The sequence below is a fragment of the Myotis brandtii genome, unplaced genomic scaffold, assembly GCF_000412655.1.
Source record: "Myotis brandtii unplaced genomic scaffold, ASM41265v1 scaffold253, whole genome shotgun sequence".
In the NCBI taxonomy this organism is placed as follows: domain Eukaryota; kingdom Metazoa; phylum Chordata; class Mammalia; order Chiroptera; family Vespertilionidae; genus Myotis; species Myotis brandtii.
Window position 1 is genome coordinate 2,045,269 of NW_005359590.1, and position 24,727 is coordinate 2,069,995.

Here is a 24,727-nt window from a genome sequence, read left to right on the forward strand (position 1 = left end):
AAGTGTTAGAATTCAGACACTGAACTATTGCTGAATTCTCCCTTTCTAAAAGAGCGAATAACTGGTATGACAATGATTTTTTTTTTTTGCGGGGGGGCGGGGGCAAGGGAGGGGGAGCCAGAGACCACAGAATTTGGTTTTCTTATGCTGGCTGTGCTAAATGTCTGTATTCCCTCTGCAAAACAACAAATAAAATAAATGTGTTGGTTGTGCCTTTGAGGAAGATTTTGAGTGGCAAGGCTAGGGAGCCTTCCTCTATTCAAAATTGACTCTTTTCCTCCTTCCTGGTCTTCTGCCTCTTTCTTCCAGTGTGTTGAGATGTAATTTCCTAAAGGGCTCATAATAAACTCTCCTGTTATAAATACTTTTGCCCACTACTAGTTGTTACAGGAGTACAGGTCCTTATAAGAGTTATTCTTGCCGAAACCGGTTTGGCTCAGTGGATAGAGCGTCGGCCTGCAGACTGAAGGGTCCCGGGTTCGATTCCGGTCAAGGGCATGTACCTGGGTTGCGAGCACATCCCCAGTGGGAGATGTGCAGGAGGCAGCTGATCGATGTTTCTCTCTCATCAATGTTTCTAACTCTCTATCTCTCTCCCTTCCTCTCTGTAAAAAATCAATAAAATATAAAAAAAAAGAGTTATTCTTCTCCTCACCTATTTATTCTAGAATAAATAAGGGATGTGGGAAGGGACAAAAAGAGGCCTTAAGACCTTTCTTCTGATTCTAAGTCTGTAGCTTTACTGTAGTGTAAGAATGGAGCCCAACTGATAATATGATACATTTCAGAAGCTTTGCTGGACTTTTCCATAGATGACCAAGTGTTGGGGGTTCTCCTCATGGGTACGTAACTTGTACTATCACTCGCCAGTTGAGGATATGCCATGACATATGAAGCAAAACAGCTCAAAGCAAGACTATCAATTCTAGATGCAAGATTTATGCCCTTTCTCCCATCTGCCTGTGTACACTCACATGAAAAACATTTTTTGTTGTTGTTAATCCTCATTCGAGAATAATTTTTCATTGATTTTTAGAGCAAGTGGAAGGCAGGGGGAGAGAGAGAGAGAGAGAGAGAGAGAGAGAGAGAGAAAGAAAGAGAGAGAGAAAGAAACACATCAATTGGATGCCTTCTGCATGAGCACTGACTCGGGCTGGAGCCTGCAACCAAGCCCTTGACCAGAATCAAACCCGGGATCCAAACTGGCTAGGGCTGAAAAATACTTTTGAGTCCCCTGCCTTAAAAGATTTCTACATAGTATTAGCTATAATCATTTTGTCTATGTACTAGCTCAGCCCCCAACTTAATGCTTTACCTTTCAATGTCCCTCTCAGTCATCCTGGGCCATTGCAGAGGTGAACTCATACAGTTGAGTTGAGAAAATTTCCCCCAGACTTCCTATATCTGTGTTCCCACTCTACACCCTATTTTTCCTTCTTTGTCTTTTACTATAGCCTTTGTTTTTAAAATCTGTATTGCTATCCTAGCTTTTTTTGCATTTCCATTTGCATGAAATACCTTTTCCATCCTTTTACTTTTAGTCTGTATATCTTTCATTCTGAGGTGGGTCTCTTGTAGACAGCATATATATGGGTCTTTTTTCTTATCCATTCAGCTACCCTATGTCTTTTGATTGGAACATTTAAGCCATTTACATTTAAAGTGAATATTGATAGGTACATATGTTTTGTCATTTTAATTTTATTCATTATAACTATGTTCCTCTGTTGTTATTCTTCTTAACAGCGAAGATCCTTTAACATTTCTAGTAATACTGGTTTGGTGGTAATGAACTCCTTTAGCCTTTTCTTGTCGGGAAGCTCTTTATTTCTCCTTCAATTTTAAATGATAGCTTTGCTGAGTATAGTAGTCTTGGTTGTAGGTGCTTGCTTTTCATCACTTTGAATATTTCATGCCAATCCCCTCTGGTCTGAAATGTTTCTGTTGAGAAATCACCTGACAGTCTTATGGGAGCTTCCTTGTAGATAACTGTCTTTCTCTTGCTGCTTTTAAGATTCTCTCTTTGTCTGGAGGGGCATGCTCCACCCAAGAAAGATGGTGTCTACATTGTGGAAAAGTGACTCAGTACAGGAATCCTGGCAAATGTTCCATCATCTCTTTCTCCAGAGCCACAAACCCCCATCTCTCCTCACATGATTCTAGTCTGCTCTGCCCTCCCTCCACCTGAGCCCAAATTGAGTGGCTGCAAATGAAATTTTGTGTGTTGTCCCTTTAGGAGGGACCTGTGTCCCTAGTAGCAGACTCCTGTCTCTCCCTGGTAGACAGAATCCCTCATGCTTTTCACAGCCAGATGTTATGTGAATGCCTCTTGCTGGCTCTGGTGCTCTTGGATGGGGAGCCCAGCATGGGGTTGAGACCCCATGCTCCTCAGGGGGAACCTTTGCAGCTGAGAAATCCCACCAGATTCTCAGCGGCGGCCCTTGGGAACAGGGCCAGGCCTTTTCATGTTTCTGCCTTTACTAGTAGTGTAAATTCTTGGTTATAAGACTTCTGTTCAAATAGTCTTCATTTGGTTACTCAGGTTGATTGTTCTATATTTTGATTTTAATTTTAATTCCAGTTTAGTCCTGGGAGGAGGTCTATGTACCTTCCATCTACTCTGCCACCATCTTGGACATCTGTCCCTACCTAATTTGTTACTTGGTATTTGTTGGATGGATAGAAGGCTGGTTGATTTGACCAAACGACTTCAGTCCGCAGCATTTTTGTTAAGAGGCAATCATGTTTAAGAAAGAGTTTCCACATCTACTCCCCACCTACTGTCCAAAAAGTTAGATTCTGTAAGGTTTTGTGCATTGACTGTACGTGACAGAATCTGCTCACCTTCATGTTTCTCTTGTTTTCCCTGATGCTCAAAAACAGAAGAGACTTCTCTTGCCTTCTACATTTTCCTAGTAGAGCTCATCTATGGCAATTTAGGCTAAAATTATTCCTTTATTCAATGGATATCCCTCCTCTGATGCCAGCTGTGTTATTGAAAGATCAGGGTCAGTAGATCTCATGTATTTTCAGGGCTTGGTTCTGAAGACTGCAATCCACTGAATATGAGCATCGAGGCAGAGCTGGTCATCGAACAGATGAAAGAACATCATCACAGGGACTTGTGTCACCTAAGACTGGAGCTTGAAGATAAAGTAAGTCCTTATCAACCCTGTTCTCTCATTTCCTTGATAGGCTTTTGCATGTAGTGGATTCTCAGTGCTTCGTTCTTGTACAGCAGCATTTTCTATATATTTTCTCTTGTGTCTTGGTGGCTGCCAGGAACCCAGTTCCTCAGGATGGTTTCATAGGCCAAAGGTGAGACCTTTTCCTCAGAGTTTCTCCAAAATGTAAGATCTTCATTTTCCAGCAAGCATAGAACTCGAAGGCCATTACATTTTCAACTTGTTAAAAAATGTCTTGATAAAACAAAAACAAAAAAGCCCTTTACTGTAACATTACCTCTTACATTATGTGCAAGTTCTGAATATTGGCCTCCAAAACCCTTCCTTAACCTTGTCGCTTCAACGTATTTTTTTCATTTTTCTCTTTTACCGTTCCTTTGAGTTATCCTATCCTCCAGTCAAACCAGGTAGTTTTCTGGTTTTCGTCAGACTGTGCTCTTTTGCTCATGCTGTTACATGCTATGCTATTTCTCTCTCAAAGTCTACTTACCCTTCAGAGTTTATATCAAATGTTTTCCTCTTGCTGCACCCATTCCTGAATTCCCCCCACCAAATGTGCTTTTTCCCTCCTTTGAATCCCCTGGTTACATTGTACTTCTATACCTTTTATATATTTTTTTATTCTGTCTTGTAGTACAATTCTCTGTATTTGTCATAACCATGTCTAGACAGGTTTCTCCTTGATGGCAGGGGTTTTGTCTTACCCAACTTTGTGTCCCCACGAGGCTTGCAGAGTGCCTGATAGGTGTTCAATAAATATATGGATTTAATTCAGTATGTTAAGCCCCTAAGTTCACAGTTGGAAAGGATGCCTGGGAAGACCAATGGTATCTATGGGAAGGTCTGGTCAGTTTTAATAGAGTTGCTCAGAAACTAATACAATTCAGCCAAGTTAAAATAAAGGAAAGCAAGCCATGCCTGATGTAAATGTATCTTATTTAATGTGTTTTTGAATTGTTACTTTAAAACAAAATGGGAAAACTGAGGAATGTATTGTAGGAAAGAAAGTACTTCTGCCCCATCGCCTTTCCATGGCCTGGAGTTGAGTGACATTGTGGTGGTTTTGCTTCCTGGTTTTAGGTGCACCGTTATGCACAGCAGCTAGAGGAAACCAAGGCCGCCTGTGAGAAGGAGCAGGAGAACATGAGGCAAAAGTATGAGAACGAAGTGCACATCCTGGAAAAACAAATAAGTGACCTTCAACATGAAATGGCGGAACTCCAGGGCCGGGCAGCGGCGCTCCAGGAGGCACAACATATGACTAACTGCAAACACGAGGAGGAGAAGAAACAGCTGCAGATGAGGTGGGACCAGGAGAAGACTCTCCTGCAGGAGGCGCTGAGGCAGGAACATGAGGCAGAGCTCCAGGACAGACTGGAGCGGGCAGAGGAGAGCTTCGCCCGCGAGAGGGAGGGACTTCTTCACAGTGGTGCCTGGACAGAAGAGAAGGTGAGGGGCTTGACTCAGGAGCTCGAGCAGTTCCACCAGGAGCAGCTGGAAAGCCTGGCCGAGAAGCATGCTCTCGAGAAGGAGGAGTTGCGAAAAGAGCTCTTGGAAAAACACCAAAGGGAATTTCAAGAGGAAAGGTAAGAAAATGGGGGAATGGAGCAACCTGGGGTGCTGTCCGTCCCAGGCACCAGAAGTTCCAGTCAGAGAAGGAGACTCTAGTGAATCAGAAGGCATAATAGCCCCTTGAAACACTTTTTCAGTTTTTCAACTTGTTTGCCATTGTTCAGACATAAACCGTCTTGGGGTTATTGAAACTGTTTTTCTTTTAAAAGGGGAAACTATGCCTGGTGACAGACTTGTATCTTTTTTTTTTTAAATCTCACCCAAGGATATGTTTTTATTGATTTTTAGAGAGAGAGAAAGAGAGAGAGAGAGAGAGAGAGAGAGAGAGAGAGAGATGTCAATGTGAGAGAGAAACATCAATTGGTTGCCTCCCATATGTGCCCTGACTGGGGATCAAACCCACAACCTAGGTGTGTGCCCTGACCAGTGATTGAACCTGCAACCTTTTGGTGTACAGGACGATGCTCCAACCAACTGAGCCACCCGACCAGAGCTCAGACTTGTATATTTTAAGGTCACAGATGAGGATACGATTATTGCAAATGTGGGTCCTTCCTAGTTCAATCCTGTTGTTTTCTGAGAAAGGCTATTTATAAACTACATTCTGGGCAAAGTCACATTTCCTCCCAGAGTTATGAAACCCTACTTTGTGCTTACCTTACTCGTGTGAAATCTCAGGTACATATGAGGCCTTTGGTGCTTCATACTCTGATGACCTCAGTGCTACTTCATTAAATAAGAGGCAAAAACATATGACTGTAATACGTGTGTTTTAGGTGATTATTATCCTTAAGTACATACTTAATTAAAAAGAAAAATATTATATGTTCCAAGTTAGGGGGCTATAAGTGCATTTGATCATTTACCATGAAATATCAGTTTAAGTGGTTAGTTAAAAATCTGAAAACAAATACATCCAGGGGAATGCCAAAGATTTTTTTTTTCTTTCTAAATTTTTCTTGTAAATAAAGAGAGAAATAAGTACTGAGTCTTTTCAATTATGGCTGCTGGTCTTGGCTCTCAGAAATGACATCCCTTCTCAGTGTAAATGAATCACAGAGGGAGAAGTGAACCCTATTTCTAGAACGTATTTAAATTGTTTGCTTGGCAGCTTCTCCTGTGCATGGGAAATGTTTTCTTTGTTTGTTTGCTTCTGGAGTTGATGGCAGTTGGAGTAATGCTGTATGTTGACCACATTTAGGGAAAAAATGGAAACTGAGTGTACTAGAAGAACCTGTGAGATAGAAGCCCAGGTTCAGGCTGACTGTCAGAAAGTCACTGAGAGATGTGAGAGTGCTCTGCAGAGCCTGGAGAGGCACCTGCGCCAAGAGCTGAGGGAGCTCCTGGAACAGCAGCGCGAGGAGAGGTCTCAGTGGCAGTTTGAGAAGGACGAGCTCACGCAGGAGTGTGCCGAGGCCCAGGAGCAGCTGAAGGAGACTCTCCAGAGAGAGAAAGCGACTTCCCTGGCCTTGACCCAGGAGAGAGAGATGCTGGAGAAAACATACAAAGAACACCTGAGTAGCATGGTTGGTGAGAGAGAGCAGCTACTCAGAGACCTGGAAGACCTAAGAAAAGTGTCTGAAAGTCAGCAAAGCCTACTGTCCGACCAGATCCTGGAGCTGAAACGCAGTCACGAGAGAGAGCTGAAGGACCGCGAGCAGGTCCTGTGCCAGGCGGGCGTCTCGGAGCAGCTGGCCAACCAGCGGCTTGAAAGGCTGGAAGTGGAACGTGACCAGGAGAGGCAGGAAATGATGTCCAAGCTTCTGGCCATGGAGAGCGTCCACAGAGTGACCTGTGAGAAAGCAGATCGAGACAGAGCCGAGATGAGCACAGAAATCACCCGGCTTCAGAATAAAATTAAGGAGATGCAGGAGGTGGCATCTCCTCCCTCCAGGCTTCCGAATGGCTGCCAGGAAACAGGAGGGGAGGAGGCAGAAGGAAGTGGAGCCATGTCCCTGCTCCAGCAAGGAGAGCAGCTGTTGGAAGAGAACGGAGATGTCCTCTTGAGCCTGCAGAGAGCTCACGAGCAGGCAGTGAAGGAAAACGTGAAGATGGCTGCGGAAATCTCTCGATTGCAACAGAGGCTGCAGAAATTAGAGCCCGGGTCAGTCATGTCGTCTTGTTTAGAGGAGGCCACCACTGGGCTTTTCGGGAATTCTGAGGAACAAACAGAGCCATGTTTACTGCAAAACCGCAGGAAGCAAGTAGAAGGTGTCACCAGGCGGCGCGTCCTGAGCGACCTGCGAGACGATGAGGCCCGGGACCTGGGAAGCACAGGGACGAGCTCTCTCCAGAGACAGGAGGTCAAAGTCGAGGCGTCTGAAGCGTCCATGGGGAGTTTTTCTGAGCTTGAAAACAGCGATGAGACCAGGACTGAGACCTGGGACCTGAAGAATCAGATTTCTCAACTTCAGGAACAATTAATGGTCTTACGTGCGGACTGCGATCGAGCTTCTGAGAAGAAGCAGGACCTACTCTTTGATGTTTCCGTGCTCAAGAAGAAACTCAACGCGCTTGAGAGAGTCGCCGAGGCTTCTCCCAAGTATAAACTGTTATACGAAGACGCTGGCAGAGAAAACGACTGTCTCCAGGAAGAGCTGCGAGTGCTGGAGACGCACTACGAGGAAGCCCTGGAAAACAACAAGGAACTGGCTTCAGAGGTTTTCCGATTGCAGGACGAGCTGAAGAGAGCGGAAGAAGTGACCGAAACGTTCCTCAGCCTGGAAAGGAGTTACGATGAGGTCAAAAGAGAAAACGAGGAGCTGCACGTTGTGGTTTTGAGACTTGAAGGCACGATTGAGAGGCTGCAAGAAAGAGCGGCGCTCCAGGGTGACTGCTTCTCCCTGTGGGAAGCCCAGTTAGAGGACCTGGACCCTGAGCCCGAGCCTGATGGGAAGGCACTTGCACTAAATCAGACACTGGGAGCACGTGCGTCCAAGGCTTTGAATGTATGCCAGGTTATAGAACATTATCAAGAAAATCAGTACCTTGAGCAGGAGAACACCCAGATCCTGGGAAAAGTAAAAGCACGTGAAATTGCCTGGCTGCACAGAACAATCCATACTCACGGAGAAAAGCCTGGAGAACAGAACCAGGTGATCATCGAAGAAAACACCACCCTCCTAGGCCTCCAACACAGACATTTCCAGCGTCAGGCCGTGATCGCGGAGTTAGAACTGGAGAAAAAAAAGCTGCAGGAGCTGACTAGGAAGTTGAGGGAGAGAGTCACTAATTTAGTGAAGCAAAAAGATGTCCCTGCTCAAGGAGGGAAGGAGGAAGAGCTGAAGGCAATGATGCATGACTTGCAGATCACGTGCAGTGAGATGCAGCAGAAAGTTGAGCTTCTGAGGTAACGTATGCACCTTCTAAACTTCATGGAGTCCCACCGAGCACCTGGCCACATCTAACTTCTGCTGCTTGCTGTACCTAGAGACACTAACCTGTTAGTCTCCAAGAAGAGAGCAGTGCTTTAGACTTCCTTCTGCTTCTGTCACATTAACAAGTAGAATAACCTTGCCTAGGAGGCACCCCCTTCCTCTGTAGGAAATGAATGTCATTCATTGACGTGTGAAAGTTGATAACGGAGAGTGTTTGCTGTTTAACCATGTGCATCATCCGTGTATGTCGAGTCTTTAACTCTTTTCTAGCCCTTCATCTGGACAGGTAGAATTTTTGTTGTTGTTAAATGTTATTTTCCTCATGTTGATGAAACCTGTTATATGAGAATGAATGCCTTTTGTATATTATTAGCTTGCTTGGTAGATAACTCTCTTTATACTAATATAGGATAAATGCATTTTGTAGCTTATAGTTTTTTCCCTTATACCACTTAAAGATATATGCCAATATTCCATAAACAATAGAAATTTATCTTAGGACATATAATTTAATTGAGGAGCTATCAGATTTTAATAAATGTGCTTGAGAATAAAGACAACAACAAAAAGACTTGAACCACTGCTCACTTGGCTTTATAAAATATGGTTGCAATAGTCTTCTAGCAAATTTGGTTTTAAAAAAATGTGTAAAATATTGCATCATGTCTGAAATATCTTAATGATATGAAACAAAATTTAATTCTGGATGTAGTTTTTCCTCTTCTCACTTCAGAGGATTTTCCATTCTAAAAACCAGAATATATGAAATGGAAAAAAAACACAAAGTAAACATTGTGTATATTTCAGTATGGCCCTTTTATTCATGTAGTGAATTTTCTTTCTCTAGGTACCTTGGGGCCTAAAATGAAAGCTAGTACAACTTAGTAATATGGTTTATGTCCATTGGCAGCAGGCAGGCCTTGAGACTGAGATAAAGGAAATTATTTGCTCAAAGCAGTAGGCTCGCCACAGACACGATCAGCAACCAGAGTGGCCATGGCGTCTCCCTCTGTCTCCATGCACAAGTGTTTCAGCCACACTTCCCTAATGTCTTAGTGAGATTCTTACTGCCCATAAGAAATGAGTCAAAATGTTATAGTTTGAATTCTAAGAACAGAGACTACTAATTTAGACTTCTCATTTTAACTGGCATGAAATACTTGTTTCATAAAATTACTAGAAAGTATTTTCCAAAGATGCCAGATGACTGCCTTGTTGTAACTACTTTTCAAATCTCTGCTTCAGATATGAATCTGAGAAGCTTCAAGAAGAAAATTCTATTTTGAGAAATGAAATTACTACTCTAAGTGAAGAAGATAGCATTTCTAACCTGCAGTTGGAGAAATTAAATGGATCTCAGGAAGAAATGTGGTAAGACATATACTTACGTTTTCTTAAGGCATTTTTGAAGGGACTAAAACTATTTTACTTCAAAATTTAAAGCCTAACCCTTAAGTTTTCATTGTCCCTTTAGGCCAAATATAGAAACTGTAAAACAGGAAAAAGCCGCAGTTCAGCAGATGGTTGAAAATTTAAAGAAACAGGTAAGGAGATATTTCATATTTCCCAGTGTTACTTGAGTCTGAAATTTTCTCTTTTTTTTATTTGAAATTTACAGATTTATAGGATATGCTATTGGAATAACATGTAGCTAGAGGTGGTAAGGTTGTAAATTTGGAGATTCAAAATGGAAACTCACCTCATGATGACTCGCTAAAGTTTCTATTTTTTGTGGGTTTAATAATGTATTATTATTTCTTGGCTCTGAGTGCTTGATACAAGCTTTATAGTCAGTGGGAATGGGTAGGCGATACCTCTGAAACCAAACCTACATCATGCTAGTTCTATCCCTCAGACAGTTGCAACTGTTAGCTCCTTCCTCTTTTCTCACCAGGATTGAAAGCAGAAAGTTAAGGACAAAATTTCACAGATACAGAATGCCAGTTAGTCAGTATCTTTTCACAGAATTATGATTTATTTAGGTAACTTGTGCCAGTCAATGCCCAATTTGTACAATCCCACAACATGCAATTTTGTGGGCGAAGGCCACTTAAAAATCTGTCTGAAACAGTCAGTCAGTCAGTAGGCAAGGGCATCCTGGGCAAAGAGTAGACAAGGTGTTAACATCCAAAATGTATTTTGTACACTTATAAACAAACTAGAGGCCCAGTGCATGAATTCATGCATGGGTGGGATCCGGCCAGCATGCCCCAATGGGGGCCCATCAGGCCGGGCCAGCAGGGGGTAGGGGCTGCGGGCGGTTGGCGGCTGAGCTGGTGGGGGCCGGGGGACGATCGGGGCCTGGATCAGGCTGGTTGGCTGCCATAGTGTGTGTCATAGCCACTGGTTGTTCTGGTCGCTCTGGTCATTCTGCTGTTCTGGTTGCTGGGCTTTTATACTAGTATATATAGATGGCAAAACCCAGATGAAAAATGAATAACCAATATGAATGGTCAAGTCACAGAAAAAAAAGAATACAACAAGTAAAAAGATGACCAGCCTCATTAGTGATTAGGGAAGTGCAAATTAAATGAGTTTCTTTTTTCAGATTAGCAAAAATTAAAGAGTGACTTCATCAAAATAAAAGAGGTGGTGAGGAAACGAAGGTGCTCATACCTAGTTGGTAGAACTGTAAGTTGGTAGCACTGTGAGAAAGACGTTTTGGGGATATCTATAAAAATAGTAATGTAGATGCATGCCTTCTAACCCAACAGCCCCACTGCTAAAAGAAAAAAAGATCCTAAATACAAAATGCTAACATGTGTAAGTGAATTTTCCAAAAGATTGCTTTGTTTCTTCATCATTAAAATTCAATGCATTATGCAATGTCTTGATCCTTGGAATACCCAACAGCCACTAAAATATATAGCATGTGGTGGTTTCTGAATGCACTGACTTAGAAGATGGGTCTGTAAAATAGGGTAAGTGGGAAAACAGGCTGTCCAAACATCTGAAATGATTCCAATTTTTGTCATAAAGAAAGAAATCTCTCTGTGTACAGTATACGGGTTTTGTCATATGCATAGAAAACAATCTGGAGGGATACACATGTATCCAGCTGTGAACCATGGCTACTCATGTGGAGTGGATTTGGACTGAGTGTCTATCGCTTCTTAACACACTTCTGAACTGACTGAATGTGTAACAGTTACTCTGTATTATTTCTGTTATTAAGTGTGTGTGTGTAACTTCATCTACATATCGAGGGGAAAACCAATTAGTCTCTAAATCTGTTTTTTAGCAGAAGTAGGGTAACTAGTTTTTAAGAGTTATTTCAATTTTAATTAGATTTCAGAATTAAAAACCAAAAACCAACAGTTGGATTTGGAAAAGACGGAACTTAGCCAAAAGAACTCTCAAAATCAGAGAGAATTGCAAGAGCTTAAGCAACGTCTGGCGGAAGTGCTGTGCCAGGAGAAGGAGCCAGGGCGCGGCACGCTGGAGGAGTGGCAAGAGGAGAAGTCTACTCTGGAAGCGGAACTGGAACGCTGTAAAATGCAGGTACGCTCTGCAGCCACCCCACAGCCTTTGTGGAGGAAATCCCAACAAATAAAAGAAATGCTTATACAGTGTTACATTTCTTGTACATAAAGTCTCCATCGTGAAAACAGTGTGGTACCGGCATATGAATAGACAGAGATATATAGATGTGTATTTATGGATGGCCCAGATCTTGGTTTCTAAACACCTTTCTCCTATAAAAGGAACCAGGGCTCCTTGGAAAAATGACTGATTCCAAGGCTGGGGGACAAGGAAAATTCAAGATGAGCCTGGAGTATTTCACTGTGCCAGGAAGAAAAAAATGCTCAAAAAAGATGGGGCATGTTGAAAGGACACAGGGCCCAACCTCCTTTAGGCCAAAGATGGAACGATTTCAGCAACAAAATCATCATAGTAAAATATAAAATAAATATGGTTATAAACGTAGGATAAAATAAATATCCATATGGCCACACCGATATAAAAAACTGAGTACGTAAATAAAAGGGGAGACACACTGTCTTCCTTACAGTAGAATTCCAATTAATAAATGAAGAAAAAAATAGAAAGCCATTAGAAGGCAAACACCAAAGTAGTGATTGTAGACAAAACCCACTGATAGACACGAAAATTAATAAGCAAAAGTTTAAGGAGAAACACGATCTGCATCGCCTCAAGAATGTCTCCAAGAGAGAGAGTTACTTTACGGTGGGGAAATCTTCAAAAAACTACCCTAAAAATCATGCCCATGCCTTTTGAGAGGAGAACCTTTTAAAAGATCGTTTAGTTAATTCCATTCAGTATAAGGATGAATGACCATAAACCAGTGTCATTGGTTCTCTCTCTCTCTCCCTCTCTCCTTCTGTCCCTCTCTCCCTCTCTTTTCTGGAGCACATCTGTGCCTCTCCTTCCTCTTTTGTCCCTCAAGAGGCATATCTCTCTGCCACTTTCTCCTAAGCACCAAGGGTCCTTAATAAATTTCTAAGTAAACTTTCCCTTATTTAAAAACAAAACCGTGTGTCATTGAAATTGTACTAGTGTGTCCTTAATGCTGCCGTTGTGGCCCTAGTAAGTTTCCTCAGGCTAAATGAATATGTCTGTTACTTAACTTTTTAATTTTTTTCTTAGTCCTCCACTTTGGTGTCTTCTTTGGAGGCAGAACTCTCTGAAGTTAAAATACAGACGCATATTGTGGAACAGGAAAACCTCCTTCTCAAAGATGAACTGGAGAAAATGAAGCAGGTAAGACTGTGCTGCTTAGGAGAGGTCTGGGGAACCTCTTGTAAGACAGTATGTACCTGATGGCCTGGCTTTGCCAGCCACCAAATGTCCTTTTGACTGAATCCTGTCAACTAGCTTATTGCTCAGTAAAGTTGAAGACTTGCAATACAAGTCTATTTACAGTGGGGCCTTGACTTACGAGTGTCCCGACTAACGAGTTTTTCGAGATACGAGCCAAAAACATCAGCCCAGCATCACGTGTCTCACTCATTCACTTTTTGATTTGACATACGAGTAATTTGAGTTACGAGCTCCGTCACGGAACAAATTAAACTCGTAAGTCAAGGCCCCACTGTATAAGGGCTTTTATTGCTAAATCTCTAGTTCTAGTTTGTAACTTATATATGTCGTAGACTGAAATTCTGTTGCTATAAATGATCACAGCCACTTTAGTTTAAGAAAGTTGATGTTCTACTTGCTCCAAACCAGATGAAAAAGTAATATAAGTTTGTCTACAAAGAAGGTACCTTTTTCCTTGTAACTTTAATAACCCTCCACCCAGATTCATGAGACACAGGCAAAGCTGGTCCTTCTTATCCTTTCCTCACAGCAAGTGTGAGGCGTCTCAGGCATAAGGGTAAATTCTAGAGGATTATCAGGGATGCAGTCTTATGAATCTGGCTTTCAGAGCCTATTTCAAAGTTTCAAAGACTTAATTTTAAGTATAAAAGAGAGTTTACCTTAAAGTTATATCCTGGACATTGTCCTGTTTTATTCTTTACTAGAGGCCTGGTGCACAAAATTCGTGCAGGGGGCAGGGGGTGGAGTGTCCCTCAGTCCGGCCTCCACGCTCTCGCAATTCGGGACCCCTCGGGTATGGTCCTGAGGCCTGGCTGGTGATCAGGGCCTATCAGGGCTTTCCTTCCAGCAGCTGGCCCCACCCCTGCTGCTGCCACTGCTTGCCATCTGTGTGGCACTGCCCCCCACCCCCTGCCACCGGTCGCCTCCCTCTGTGGGCGACAGGCGTGGGGTGCAATTGCTTGACTGGCCTGGGCCTCCCTCTGCAGAGCGATCACTGGCCAGCCCCGCACACCCACCACAGTGTTGCTGGCCAGTGGCCTTGGCCTCCCTCTTTGGGGCGATCGCGGAGCTCCCTTACCCCCCATCGATCACCCCACTGGCCGGTGGCCTGGGCCTCCCTCTTTGGGGCAATTGGCCGCAGAGCCCCCACATCAATTGCCCACAGAAGGGTGGCCTGGGCCTCCCTCTACAGGGGCGATCATGGGGCGATGTGGGGCCCCCGACCAATTGCATCGCACCCGCCTTGGCTGGCCAGGCGCCAGTGCATGTCATAGCGTGGTCGTCTGGAAGGTCATCCGGACAGTCGTCCTGCTAGTTGTTCGGTTGATTTGCATATTACGCTTTTATTATAGATTCTGAAATTTTGAGTGAGTACAGAAATCTTTCTGCTTGAGCAAAGCTAATTTATAATAGGAGAATTTCATCATCCCATTTTATTTAATTTGCTTCACAAATGGATTACTTTAACATTATGACATCCTTAGATTATAAGATTCTCTCTTGTATCTGTTCATTTTATGAGCATAACGGTGTCCCTACCACTGAGTGTTCTGTTCGTGTTGACCTCTAAGTGACTCCTGTCAGTCTAGATTTCCTAATAGAATTATAAGACCCTCAGGGAATTTGTGTCCCTCATCATGCCTAGGACAGTACCGGTACCTAATGGGGACTTTCACAGAACCTTGTCAAGTCAGATGCTACTGTGCAAAGCATCTCTCTTCTGCCATAACAGAAGCTGTCAGTCCACACAGACATTGCAGAAGTTAAAACTTGCAGGGCCCTTCTCAGGTGGATAAGTATTCCAAAGCTCTTCTTACCAACTTCATCCAAATTAACCGGGGCACACTTTTCTCCTTTACCTTTGAAAGTCGGCCTGTTGTTCAGCCTCTAAGATGGTAATGATGGGTTCCAAATCCGTAGCAGAGGAAACGTGTGCTTTGTGACTGTGCTAAGCTAGGGATCAGGAGAAGAGGAGCAGAGCTGGGAGTAAGACAGCTTGATGAGGACATCATTCCGCACTTCTTTATTGCATATGTTTTACAGAGGCATTGACATAAATCGTGCTCTGGAAAAACAGTGAGCCCCGTCTCCCTTTGGCAGGAAGCTGTTGTGTGGCACTCTTTTGGATCACATAGTGGAATGGTGTCAGCCATACAGCTTGGACCTAGAATTTGAATATTTCCCTCAATGGGACATAATGACTCCTCATTCACAAAACACTTTTGTTACCTGTTGCAATGAAAAGAAACATGAATAGCATCAGCAGAAGTCACAAGGCTGTTCGTAGACACCCAGCAGGCTTTGTGAGGGCCCAGGGACGGGGAGGCAAGGCAGTGAACAAAGGAGAGAGGCTCTTCATTAAACCAGTGCCCGGGTACTTTAAAATACATTTTCCTACATCCTTCTGACTTTTTTAGATTTGTAAGGTATGCTGGATTTGTTGCCAGTTGAAGGCCAAAGTCAACTCTCAAAGACTATTTGGTCATACTATTCCTAAAGCTAAATGGAAAAGAAAGTAGGAAGTAGAAAGATGGCCATAAAATCATAATGAAAATAAAGAATTGAAAACTGGAAAGCCAAGTGAAGTGGAGGGAAATGAAAAATGCATGAACTGTGGAAAAGAGTTAAGAAGTGTACGAAACCCATCTCTTTAAAGCAGTGGTTGCGGGAGGGGAGGTTGCTCCCCCAACCTGGGAAGTTTAGCGATGTCTGGGGGTGTTTTTTGGTTTTCATAACTGATGTGTGGGGAAGGGGGAGGGTGCTACTGGAATCTAATTGGTAAAGCCAGACATGCTGTTAACCACCCTACAGTGCACAGGGCAGACCCCACAACAAAGAACTATCAGGCCCAAAATGTCAATAGTGCTAAGGCTGATGCTGAAAAGAAACAAAAAAGTCTTTGGTTTTCCTGATTCCATAAAGTGGAGAGGAGGAAGCCAGTGTGTCCACACAGCAACATTTTACTAAGCAAGTGGATTTGGGCATCTTCCAAAGAGAAGAGTATTTGAAACAAGCTAAAAAATAATGTTTTGTCTTTCAACTTGTTCTTGTGTTAATACATTGTACTTGGTTCATACCAATTCTATAATCTTGACTGAGATTTTTGAAAATGATTTACTTAGTTAAAAAAGCATGAGGAAAACTTATTGTGCTAGATGTACACAAGTTAAATTGATGACAGGATGTCAGTATGTTATTTATTGAACCCTGAAAGTAAAGCAGAAAGCTAGGACCATTATTTATCAATGTCTGTCTGGTTGAGTCTATCTGAACAGACATTTCCACAGTGCATTGGAGAATGGAGAGAAACTAGCAGGGAACATTTTGTTAATGTTAATTATAGTCCCCAAGAGTTTATGTGTCCTCTGAAATGTCCACAGATAGGGAAATAGCAGCAGCCCTGAAAATGCCCTGTTTATAAATACCTTTTTATAAATGTCGGCATGAGATGACTGGGGAGGGCTCGTTTGTTTATCTCTTCCAGCTGCTCAGATGTCCCGATCTCTCTGACTTCCAGCAAAAAATTTCTAGTGTTCTAAGCTACAATGAAAAACTGCTGAAAGAAAAGGAAGCTCTAAGCGAAGAATTAAATAGCTGCGTTGATAAGGTAGTAAAAATAAGATGACTTTTTGCCATCATTGTACAGTGTGCACCATAATGAGCATTTCTCTATGCCCTTGGCACGCAGGCCTAATTGTTCCGGAGGCTCCTGGAACAGCATTTCAGCTGGCATCATGTGACCTTAGAGCTCCCCAGGCCATGATTTTAGCAGGAGCTTAAAGTAGTTGTCTAATAACCACATCATTAAATACAGTAATATAAAGTTTGTCTCATTTTAATATGTAGCCATGCTACTTAATCTATAATTTTAAAGGTATCACTATGTATTTATATATAGCGTAAAAATATATTGTTGCATTTAATAATATGAGATCTAGTACATCGACCCTTTTTTTTCTATTGTGTTTTCCTTAGCAAATCCAAAACACTGTTTTTGTCCCACCTGCCTTACTAGGTCCTCTGTATTTTCCTATTATGGTATACTCTTGAGATTTCTAATTGCCTCCCAGTCTACCATCTCTAACCCGCAAAATACGAGGCAGTGAGAAAGGAAAATGGAAATCCCCAAAGAGAAGGTAGAAAGGGAGTCAGTTGAGAAAACTTCTTTCTTTTGCCTTGCTCTGCTCCCCCTGTAAATAAATGGTACTTGATCTTTTCAGTGTAAGTGGAGGCATATAAATTGAGACTAGATATGTTTGCAAAGATGCCCTGTTACCTCTTGTCTTTCCCTGAAACAGCTGGCAAAATCAAGTCTTTTAGAGCACAGAATTGCTGCTATGAAGCAAGAACAGAAGACGTGGGAACAGCAGAGTGAAAGCTTAAAGTTGCAGCTAGTGGCTTCACGGGAAAAGGTGTGTGGACAATTCTTGCTTCATCTGCACAGTTAATGTTTTCCTCTATCTTCCAGCAGAACCCCCAGTGGAAAGAATGGATGTAGCCTAAAAGGACTCAGAATGATTCAGTTTGACTAATAGTTGATACATACTTATAGTATAGTGAAATAATTTGACTATTTCCCTCAAATTTCATTATCATTATGAGGTTACTTACTCATAAAAGCTTGAGAATAATGTGTAAAAAGGACTGCTTGTTCCAAGTTTAGAAATGGAATTTCTAAGGCAGGTGCATGCCCTATTATAAAGATCTCTATCAACATTCCTTTTACCAATTTAATTTTTTAATTGAGATGTTAACATGGTAGCCTAGGGTTCTACCAGTATATCTTCTTATTTTTAACTAAGATGTCCTTTACAAACCAACACCACAGGCTAAAATTGTTACAGAAATTTTTACAATTTCTATAAAATTAGGTAAAACCATCTTTTGTGATGCCAGCTGGTCCTCATTGGTTCTGTAAGATATCACTTGGTAATATATCAGCAATACCTGCTCCAGGCATAGTTCATCGTCATAAATATAATTTAACATCCTGTAAGTATACATAACATACTGGGTTTCCACAGAGCTACTGTAGAGAACTGGATGTAATAAGTAGAAACAGAAGGGACCTAGGTGTTATCTTGTCCTAGCTCGGTCATCATCCCTGGACATGCTGTAGGTGAGACCACAAGGATTTGGGTCACAGTGTAAGGTTGTTCTCATGATGCAGGTTCAGAGTTTAGAGGACACACTACAGAATGTAAACCTGCAGATGTCCCGGATTAAATCCGATCTACGAGTGACTCAGCAGGAAAAGGAGGCTTTAAAACAAGAAGTGATGTCTTTATGTAAGCAACTTCAGAATGCTGATGACAAGGTAATTTTTTTATTGAGGTTTAACTTTATACAGTAAAGTGTACACATTTTAAGTATATAGCTTGATTATTTATATACATATATATGTAAAATGTTGTATTTTACGTGTGTGTGTTTAACCGCCACCTCGTTCAAAATATAGAACATTCCCAGTTCCCAGCAGGCTCTCGTCTGTCCCCTCCAGTCGATAACCTCAAGGGAACCACTATTCCACCCTCTGCACCATAGATTAGGGACGCTGGATCTGAACTTTATATAAATAGAACCATCGTGACAAGTTAACTTTGGGTATTGTGAAAGTCAGAAGACCATGACTAAGTTATTTTGTTGTAAAATTAAAACATTTTGATGTTGTAGAAAGTGTGTCTCATCTCAATATCACAATGCTGCTTCGTCTATGCACAAATAAATTAAGAAAATGTTATGGACGTCAGCCCTAGGTAGATTTTGAGATGTCCTACCTACAAGTAGGCATTACTTCAGTTACTTTATCTCTTAATAGTTGTTTCCATTTTTAAAAATTACGTCTGAGCTGACATTTTTTCTCAAAATAAGATGGTGCCTTTTTTTCTTTTTTATGTTTTAACTTAAAAGGCTTATCAAGTTGTGTTACCTTTTTTGTTTTTTAAAGCATTTTTCAGGATCCAAAAAAATCGCTTTGGTAGCTTATAGTATATTTCTGTATTCAGGCCTCAATCACATGGACAATATGTGCTTTGGAATCTGAAAAAGGATATGATTGCATATGTGAAAATGAAAGTAGACTTGAGCTTGTGAAAGCATTCAAGTTAGCAGTGCATTTCCGAGTCCCCTTGGTGTCCTCTGTTAATCAGAAGAGCAGTTATCTGGGTTCAAAGCATAACTTCATAAGAATGAGGCAGTTTGTATGGCCACCAATCTCTATGTACTTGAGTCCTGTATGGAGCTGGGACTTGTCGAACAATCACATTTGCTGTTAGACTTGATGGGGCTATTTTGCCAAAGACCATTTTAAACAGTGAGTTTACAAACCTTTTTTTGTTCAAACACCCATAACATTGTTTTATTTATATCTATATATATATACATACATTCACTCCCATTAGAAGACAAAGGTGAAGGTTGAAAGGTACCTACTAAGAATTGTCATTAGGTAAGCATGACACTGACAACAGAAATCAGCTTGGTTTTTAAGGCTTAACTCTGCAATTGTCTCTTAAGAACTGGGCCCCAGAAGTAGCCACCCACCCATCAGGATTCCATAACCAGCAGCAGCGGCTGTCTTGGGACAAGTTGGATCATCTAAGGAATGAGGAACAACAGCTGCTTTGGCAGGAGAACGAGAGACTCCAAACTGTGGTGCAGAACACCAAAGCAGAACTCACACACTCCCGGGAGAAGGTAACTCGAAAAGTTGCACGTGGTGGCATATGTCTGAAAAGGCTTACTTTGATGTGAAAATGAATGTTTTATATGTTTAAAATAGTTCTAGGGTGTGGATTTGAGTGTTCTGTTACAGCAGACTTATTTTGAGAATGTGTAATTTATCATTTACTTTCATTTAATTTTATCCTGGTATGTTTCTACAATAGTTTTCATTTTGTATAAGCAGTTCTGTATTAAAATCTGTGATTTTAGCCCAGCCAGTGTGGCTCAGTTGGTTGAGCATCATCCAGTGCTCCCAGAGGTAACCAGTTCAGTTCCCCATCAGGGCACATTCCCAGGTTGCAGGCTTGATCCCCAGGAGGAGGCATGCAGGAGGCCGCAGATCAATGTTTCTCTCACGGATGTTTTTCTCTCGCCCTCTCCCCTCCTAAAATTAATAAAAACACATTTTTAAAAATAAATCTGTGATTTTAATCCTCATATCCAAAACATAAACTCATGGAAGTGTTAACCATATATTCCTCTTTAAATAGGCTGGACATGGAGACTAGTAGTACAAAAATGGTAAAACAAGACTCAAATCTTATTGGTCTAACTCAGCCGTGGGCAAACTACGGCCCACGGGCCGGATACGGCCCGTTTGAAATGAATAAAACTAAAAAAAAAAAAAAAAAAAAGACCGTACCCTTTTATGTAATGATGTTTACTTTGAATTTATATTAGTTCACACAAACACTCCATCCATGCTTTTGTTCCGGCCCTCCGGTCCAGTTTAAGAACCCATTGTGGCCCTCGAGTCAAAAAGTTTGCCCACCCCTGGAACTCCTTGTAAGAGAAAAGGTTCCCCCTTGAAAGGTTATTTCAAGGTTTAGAGGTTAGAATGGTTTTTAAAAATTAGATTTAAATCTTTCAAGTTTAGAATGGTCTTTAAAGGTTAAAATGGTCTTTTTTTAATGTCTAAATTAGATTTATTAATATGCCAAGTTGGAAAGAACCCAAATACCCTTCAACCGGAGAAACAAACTGTGGCACATCCACACAAGGAAATACTATTCAGCAGTGAAAAGGAATGAACATCTGCATACATGACAGCATAGCTGAATCTCAAATGCATTTTAATTGCATTTATTGGGGTGACATTGGTAAATAGAATTATATAGATTTCAGGTGTACAATACATCATCTGTATATTGTATTGTGTGTTCACTACCCCAAGTCAAGTCTCCTTCTATCACTGTTAGAATGGTCTTTAAAAATCATCTCTTCCAACCACTAAACTGATGTTTAAATTATTTACTTGTACTAAGTAGTGAACCAACTATGTTTAACCTTTACTTAATCACCTCGAGCCACAGATTTTCATTTAGAACACCTACTGTGTGTCAACAACTACTATCACTGAAGCTGCGGTGCTGCACAAGACAGACAAGGTCACTGTCCTCCTGGAACTTAGTTGATGTAAATATATTGTTTCAGGAGTGAACAGTCCAATACAAAGTGGAAAGGACTGTCACCTCATTCACTCCTAACAGGTCATGCTCATGGCAGAGCAAAAGTGCTGGGACTACGTCTACTTCCTTGACTCTCCTCCCAGTGGTTTGGTAGAGCCAGAAGTCCCCTCCTTCCCTGTCTGTTCTTTACAGTGTTGAGTTTTTAGAGCCAATCAAACCAAAATTAGATTTACCTAGAAAGGATCTTTTGATATACAAAAAAAGTGGGATTCGAAAACTAGCAGACTTGACTGGAGAAAAAAAGTGTTTTTAACACAATAATACCCAAGTGCTGTATAAAAACTTTCCTTATGTTCGTTGTTTGTTTTCCTGGTTGGGTGATCATCTTAGCATCTCCCTCTGACATTTGCTCGCTAGGTCCGTCAACTGGAATCCAGCCTTCTTCCCCCCACGCACCAAGCACAGGTAAATGCATCAGGTACTGTGAAGCCCACAGAGCAGGAGAAGTTGAGCTTGAAAAGAGAGTGCGAACAGTTTCAAAAGGAAAGATCTCCTGCGAATAGGAAGGTGAGTTTTTACGCGTTTATACCATGTGTCTACGTTCTGACTGTGATGGGTCCCTAAGTGTGTGTTTCTTCCCCTGCCTGCTTCCAAGGAAATGACTACAGTGGCATATTTTTGTTCTCCCTTATGTCTGTGCTCTTGTAATCTTGTCAAAACAGTATACTTCTTTTTGATTGATGTTTGAAAAGGAGCGATTAACTTCAAGCTTTCATAAAGAAGACAGCCAGTCATCTTTATTAGTATTATAAAGCCTTTATAAGTTAGTAGAGTATACGTAGCCTGAAAATTAGGAACATTTTAAGGTCTGTATGATCTGTTGCCATATCGCACAACAGCACACATTTGTTGTCTTACAGTTTCCGAGGGTCAGGAATTCAGAAGCAGCTTAGCTGCGTGCTCCTGGCTCAGGGTCTGTCATGAGGTCGCAGTCCAGATATCAGCTGAGGATCCACTTCCAGGTTCATTCACATAACAGTTCAGAGGAGGCTTCTTTTCCTGCTGACTGATTGCCGGAGGCCTCAGCTCCTCACTCCCGGGGCCTTTTCTAAGGATGTGGCAGTGAGTGATATGAGAGAGGGAGATCCAAAAAAACACCAGCACAGAAGCTGTAGTACCTTTTATAAGCTAATCCCAGAAATGATACACACCATTAGTTCTGCTCTGTTCTATTGGTCACACAGACTAACCCTGGTAGAGTATGGGAGGGGATGATGCAAGGGTGTGAAGACCAGGAAGGAGGTGATCATAGGGGACCATCTTGGAGGCTGGCTCCACCGTGGTTAAACCTTTGTAACACAGTTCAGTTCTTTGTTCCACGAAGTTAAGAGTTCTGGACCATTGTTACTCTGGGAGTTCTTATTGTTACATGTTTTTTCTTTCTTTTCCTGAAAACTCAAGAGTTTTCACTGTTACCTTCCTTTTCTGAAACATACGGTTTGTTTAAAATCTGATGAGAATAATGATCATTTACTTTGTTACAAAAGTGTGTTGTAGAACTGGGCACCTGAAACTTGCATAATTTTGTTAACCAAAGTCACCCCAATAAATTCAATAAAAAGGAGGGGGGAAAGAAGGCAGGTTGATTCTGTTTAAAAATTTTTTTAATTCATAATTTTTTTTAAGTTTGTGAAAGTTATGATGAGCATTGGCAGTAAGAACACTGCTCTAAAGCTGAAATGCCATTTAATTTTAGGTACATTCAAGTAAACTTTTCAGGAAAGACAATGGGTTTCATTCAGCTGCTCACTAAGGGAAAAGTCTAATGATAAGTTTTAACATAAGAAATTTAACTGTACCGTGAGAGATTACACTCTGTTTAACAATTCTTACTACTCTCTTCATCTCTTTTGATAGAAGCAAAAGTCAACATCATAGAATATTGTCAAATATGTTGTACTTAGCAGTATTCAGAATCACAGTGTTTGCTAATTAGATTCTTCCTATAATAAAAAGAATTCCAGAAATGGATACTCATAAAGTCTTTAAATTTCATCTTTAAAATTGAGAAAGTAGTTATAAAAATCAGGTTTTATGTAGTCCCAGTTTTAAATCTTTAAACTTTGCCTTAAAATGGATCTACTACAGATCCATAGTAGAGAATCATAAAATTGATTTAGTGAAACAGCATTTTTTATTAATAAGCTATTCTACAAAATGTCAGTACATGGTAGGATAAGTACTATTTCTGAAAGTTTTCTTTCAGTGATAAGTACTTATAACTAATTATGCATGTATACATACACGTGGGTGTGGGTGTATTTTCTGGGTTGCAAGGTAAAATGTATTTTATACAGTGAGTGGCATTGAAGTTTGAAAGCCTACTCCTTTAAGGAATCTGCTCTACATAAGGAGTGGTGATTAAAACTAGATTACTTAAATGTAATACATGCACTGCATTATACTGTTTGCTTTCCTTCAAGGAATGAATTCAGCTTTCTTCCAAGAGCTGAGATTTCTGACGAGCATAAACTTGTCAAAATAAAGTAGAGGAACTCAGATGGGTTTGTTTTGTTTTGTTTTGTTTTTTTAAAGGGAATTTTTTGTTTTTTAACAGGTCAGTCAAATGAATTCCCTTGAACGAGAATTAGAAACAATTCATTTGGAAACTGAAGGCCTGAAAAAGAAACAAGTAAAACTGGATGAGCAGCTAATGGAGGTAAGCTTTTAAGCAAATGGCCTTAGCTATGACGAATATTTTAACCCATGAATGAGCCATTTGTTGGAAGAGACGAGCATAGCATTGAATTCGTCTTATGAAAAAGTGAAAATCTAAGTATGTTGCCAGCCAAGCTGAAATCTTTGGTCTATCTTGCCAAGTTTGATGGACATTTTAGCTTAATACACAGTCATAGGAACTCAAACTGCTTTACAGAGGAAGGAACAATGGTGATTATCATAAAACATAAGGACCTCAGCAGGGACTCTGTCCAAAACTATCCAAGAAACCTATGGCTCTCTCACCATTGCTATGGTTGTAATAATTTCCTGATACTGTCCATATTACAGTGTTTTATAGATATGATTGCTCTCTAACAACCTCTTCAGTTAGGAAATCCATGCAGAGATTATGAGAACATTAGCATTTAGAAGTTTAACTTTCAAGTGTTGCCACTGCTCATTACATTAGTAACTAACTTGGGAGAGGTAGAGCTGTTAAATATAAAGATGGATTTGTAAAACTTGTCAGCCTGGACATTGGGTTTCAGTCTACTAGATTGCTTTCTGAATACTGAGAACAGTTAGAGGCTATAAAACAACTTAGGTACAAATCCTCCTTAATAAGTTACAATTTCATTGAGATACTTTGCTTTAGGTAGATGAAAATATTAATCCAATGTTTAGTGAACTGTAAAATCTCTATAAGGTAGAGAGGCATGAGTAGGAAATGTCTTTTTTGTGCTCTTAAAAAGTACAAATATGTTTAAGCGAGAATTATAGGAAGGGAGAGAGATGTTTACATAATTTTGTGAAGCTGGGCACATGCAAAGGTAACTTTAAATAGATGCTTGGGTTTTAAATGTGAAATATGGGCAAATATATCACATTGACATTTAAATGACCACTGAGGTTTCTGTCACTATTATACCCTCTGATTTTATCCACTGATAGATTAGTG

At 41.0% G+C, this 24,727-nt stretch overlaps 1 protein-coding gene across 8 annotated transcripts in view; it reads left to right on the forward strand.

Annotated features, from left to right (window-relative positions):
- Nucleotides 1-24,727, forward strand: part of NIN (ninein (GSK3B interacting protein)) — a 92,605-nt gene that overhangs the window by 57,486 nt on the left and 10,392 nt on the right. For 6 of the 8 annotated variants that reach the window (XM_005867892.2, XM_005867893.2, XM_005867894.2 and 3 more), the window contains 13 exons: nt 3,034-3,155; nt 4,266-4,771; nt 5,959-8,106; nt 9,380-9,505; nt 9,609-9,678; nt 11,423-11,635; nt 12,743-12,856; nt 16,401-16,523; nt 17,215-17,328; nt 18,087-18,233; nt 19,433-19,612; nt 21,466-21,615; nt 23,666-23,767. In XM_005867892.2, the coding sequence (XP_005867954.1) occupies nt 3,034-3,155; nt 4,266-4,771; nt 5,959-8,106; nt 9,380-9,505; nt 9,609-9,678; nt 11,423-11,635; nt 12,743-12,856; nt 16,401-16,523; nt 17,215-17,328; nt 18,087-18,233; nt 19,433-19,612; nt 21,466-21,615; nt 23,666-23,767 (4,115 nt within the window). The remainder of the gene's footprint in view (nt 1-3,033; nt 3,156-4,265; nt 4,772-5,958; nt 8,107-9,379; nt 9,506-9,608; nt 9,679-11,422; nt 11,636-12,742; nt 12,857-16,400; nt 16,524-17,214; nt 17,329-18,086; nt 18,234-19,432; nt 19,613-21,465; nt 21,616-23,665; nt 23,768-24,727) is intronic. The other 2 variants (XM_014541004.1, XM_005867898.2) reach the window with 2 other exon arrangements.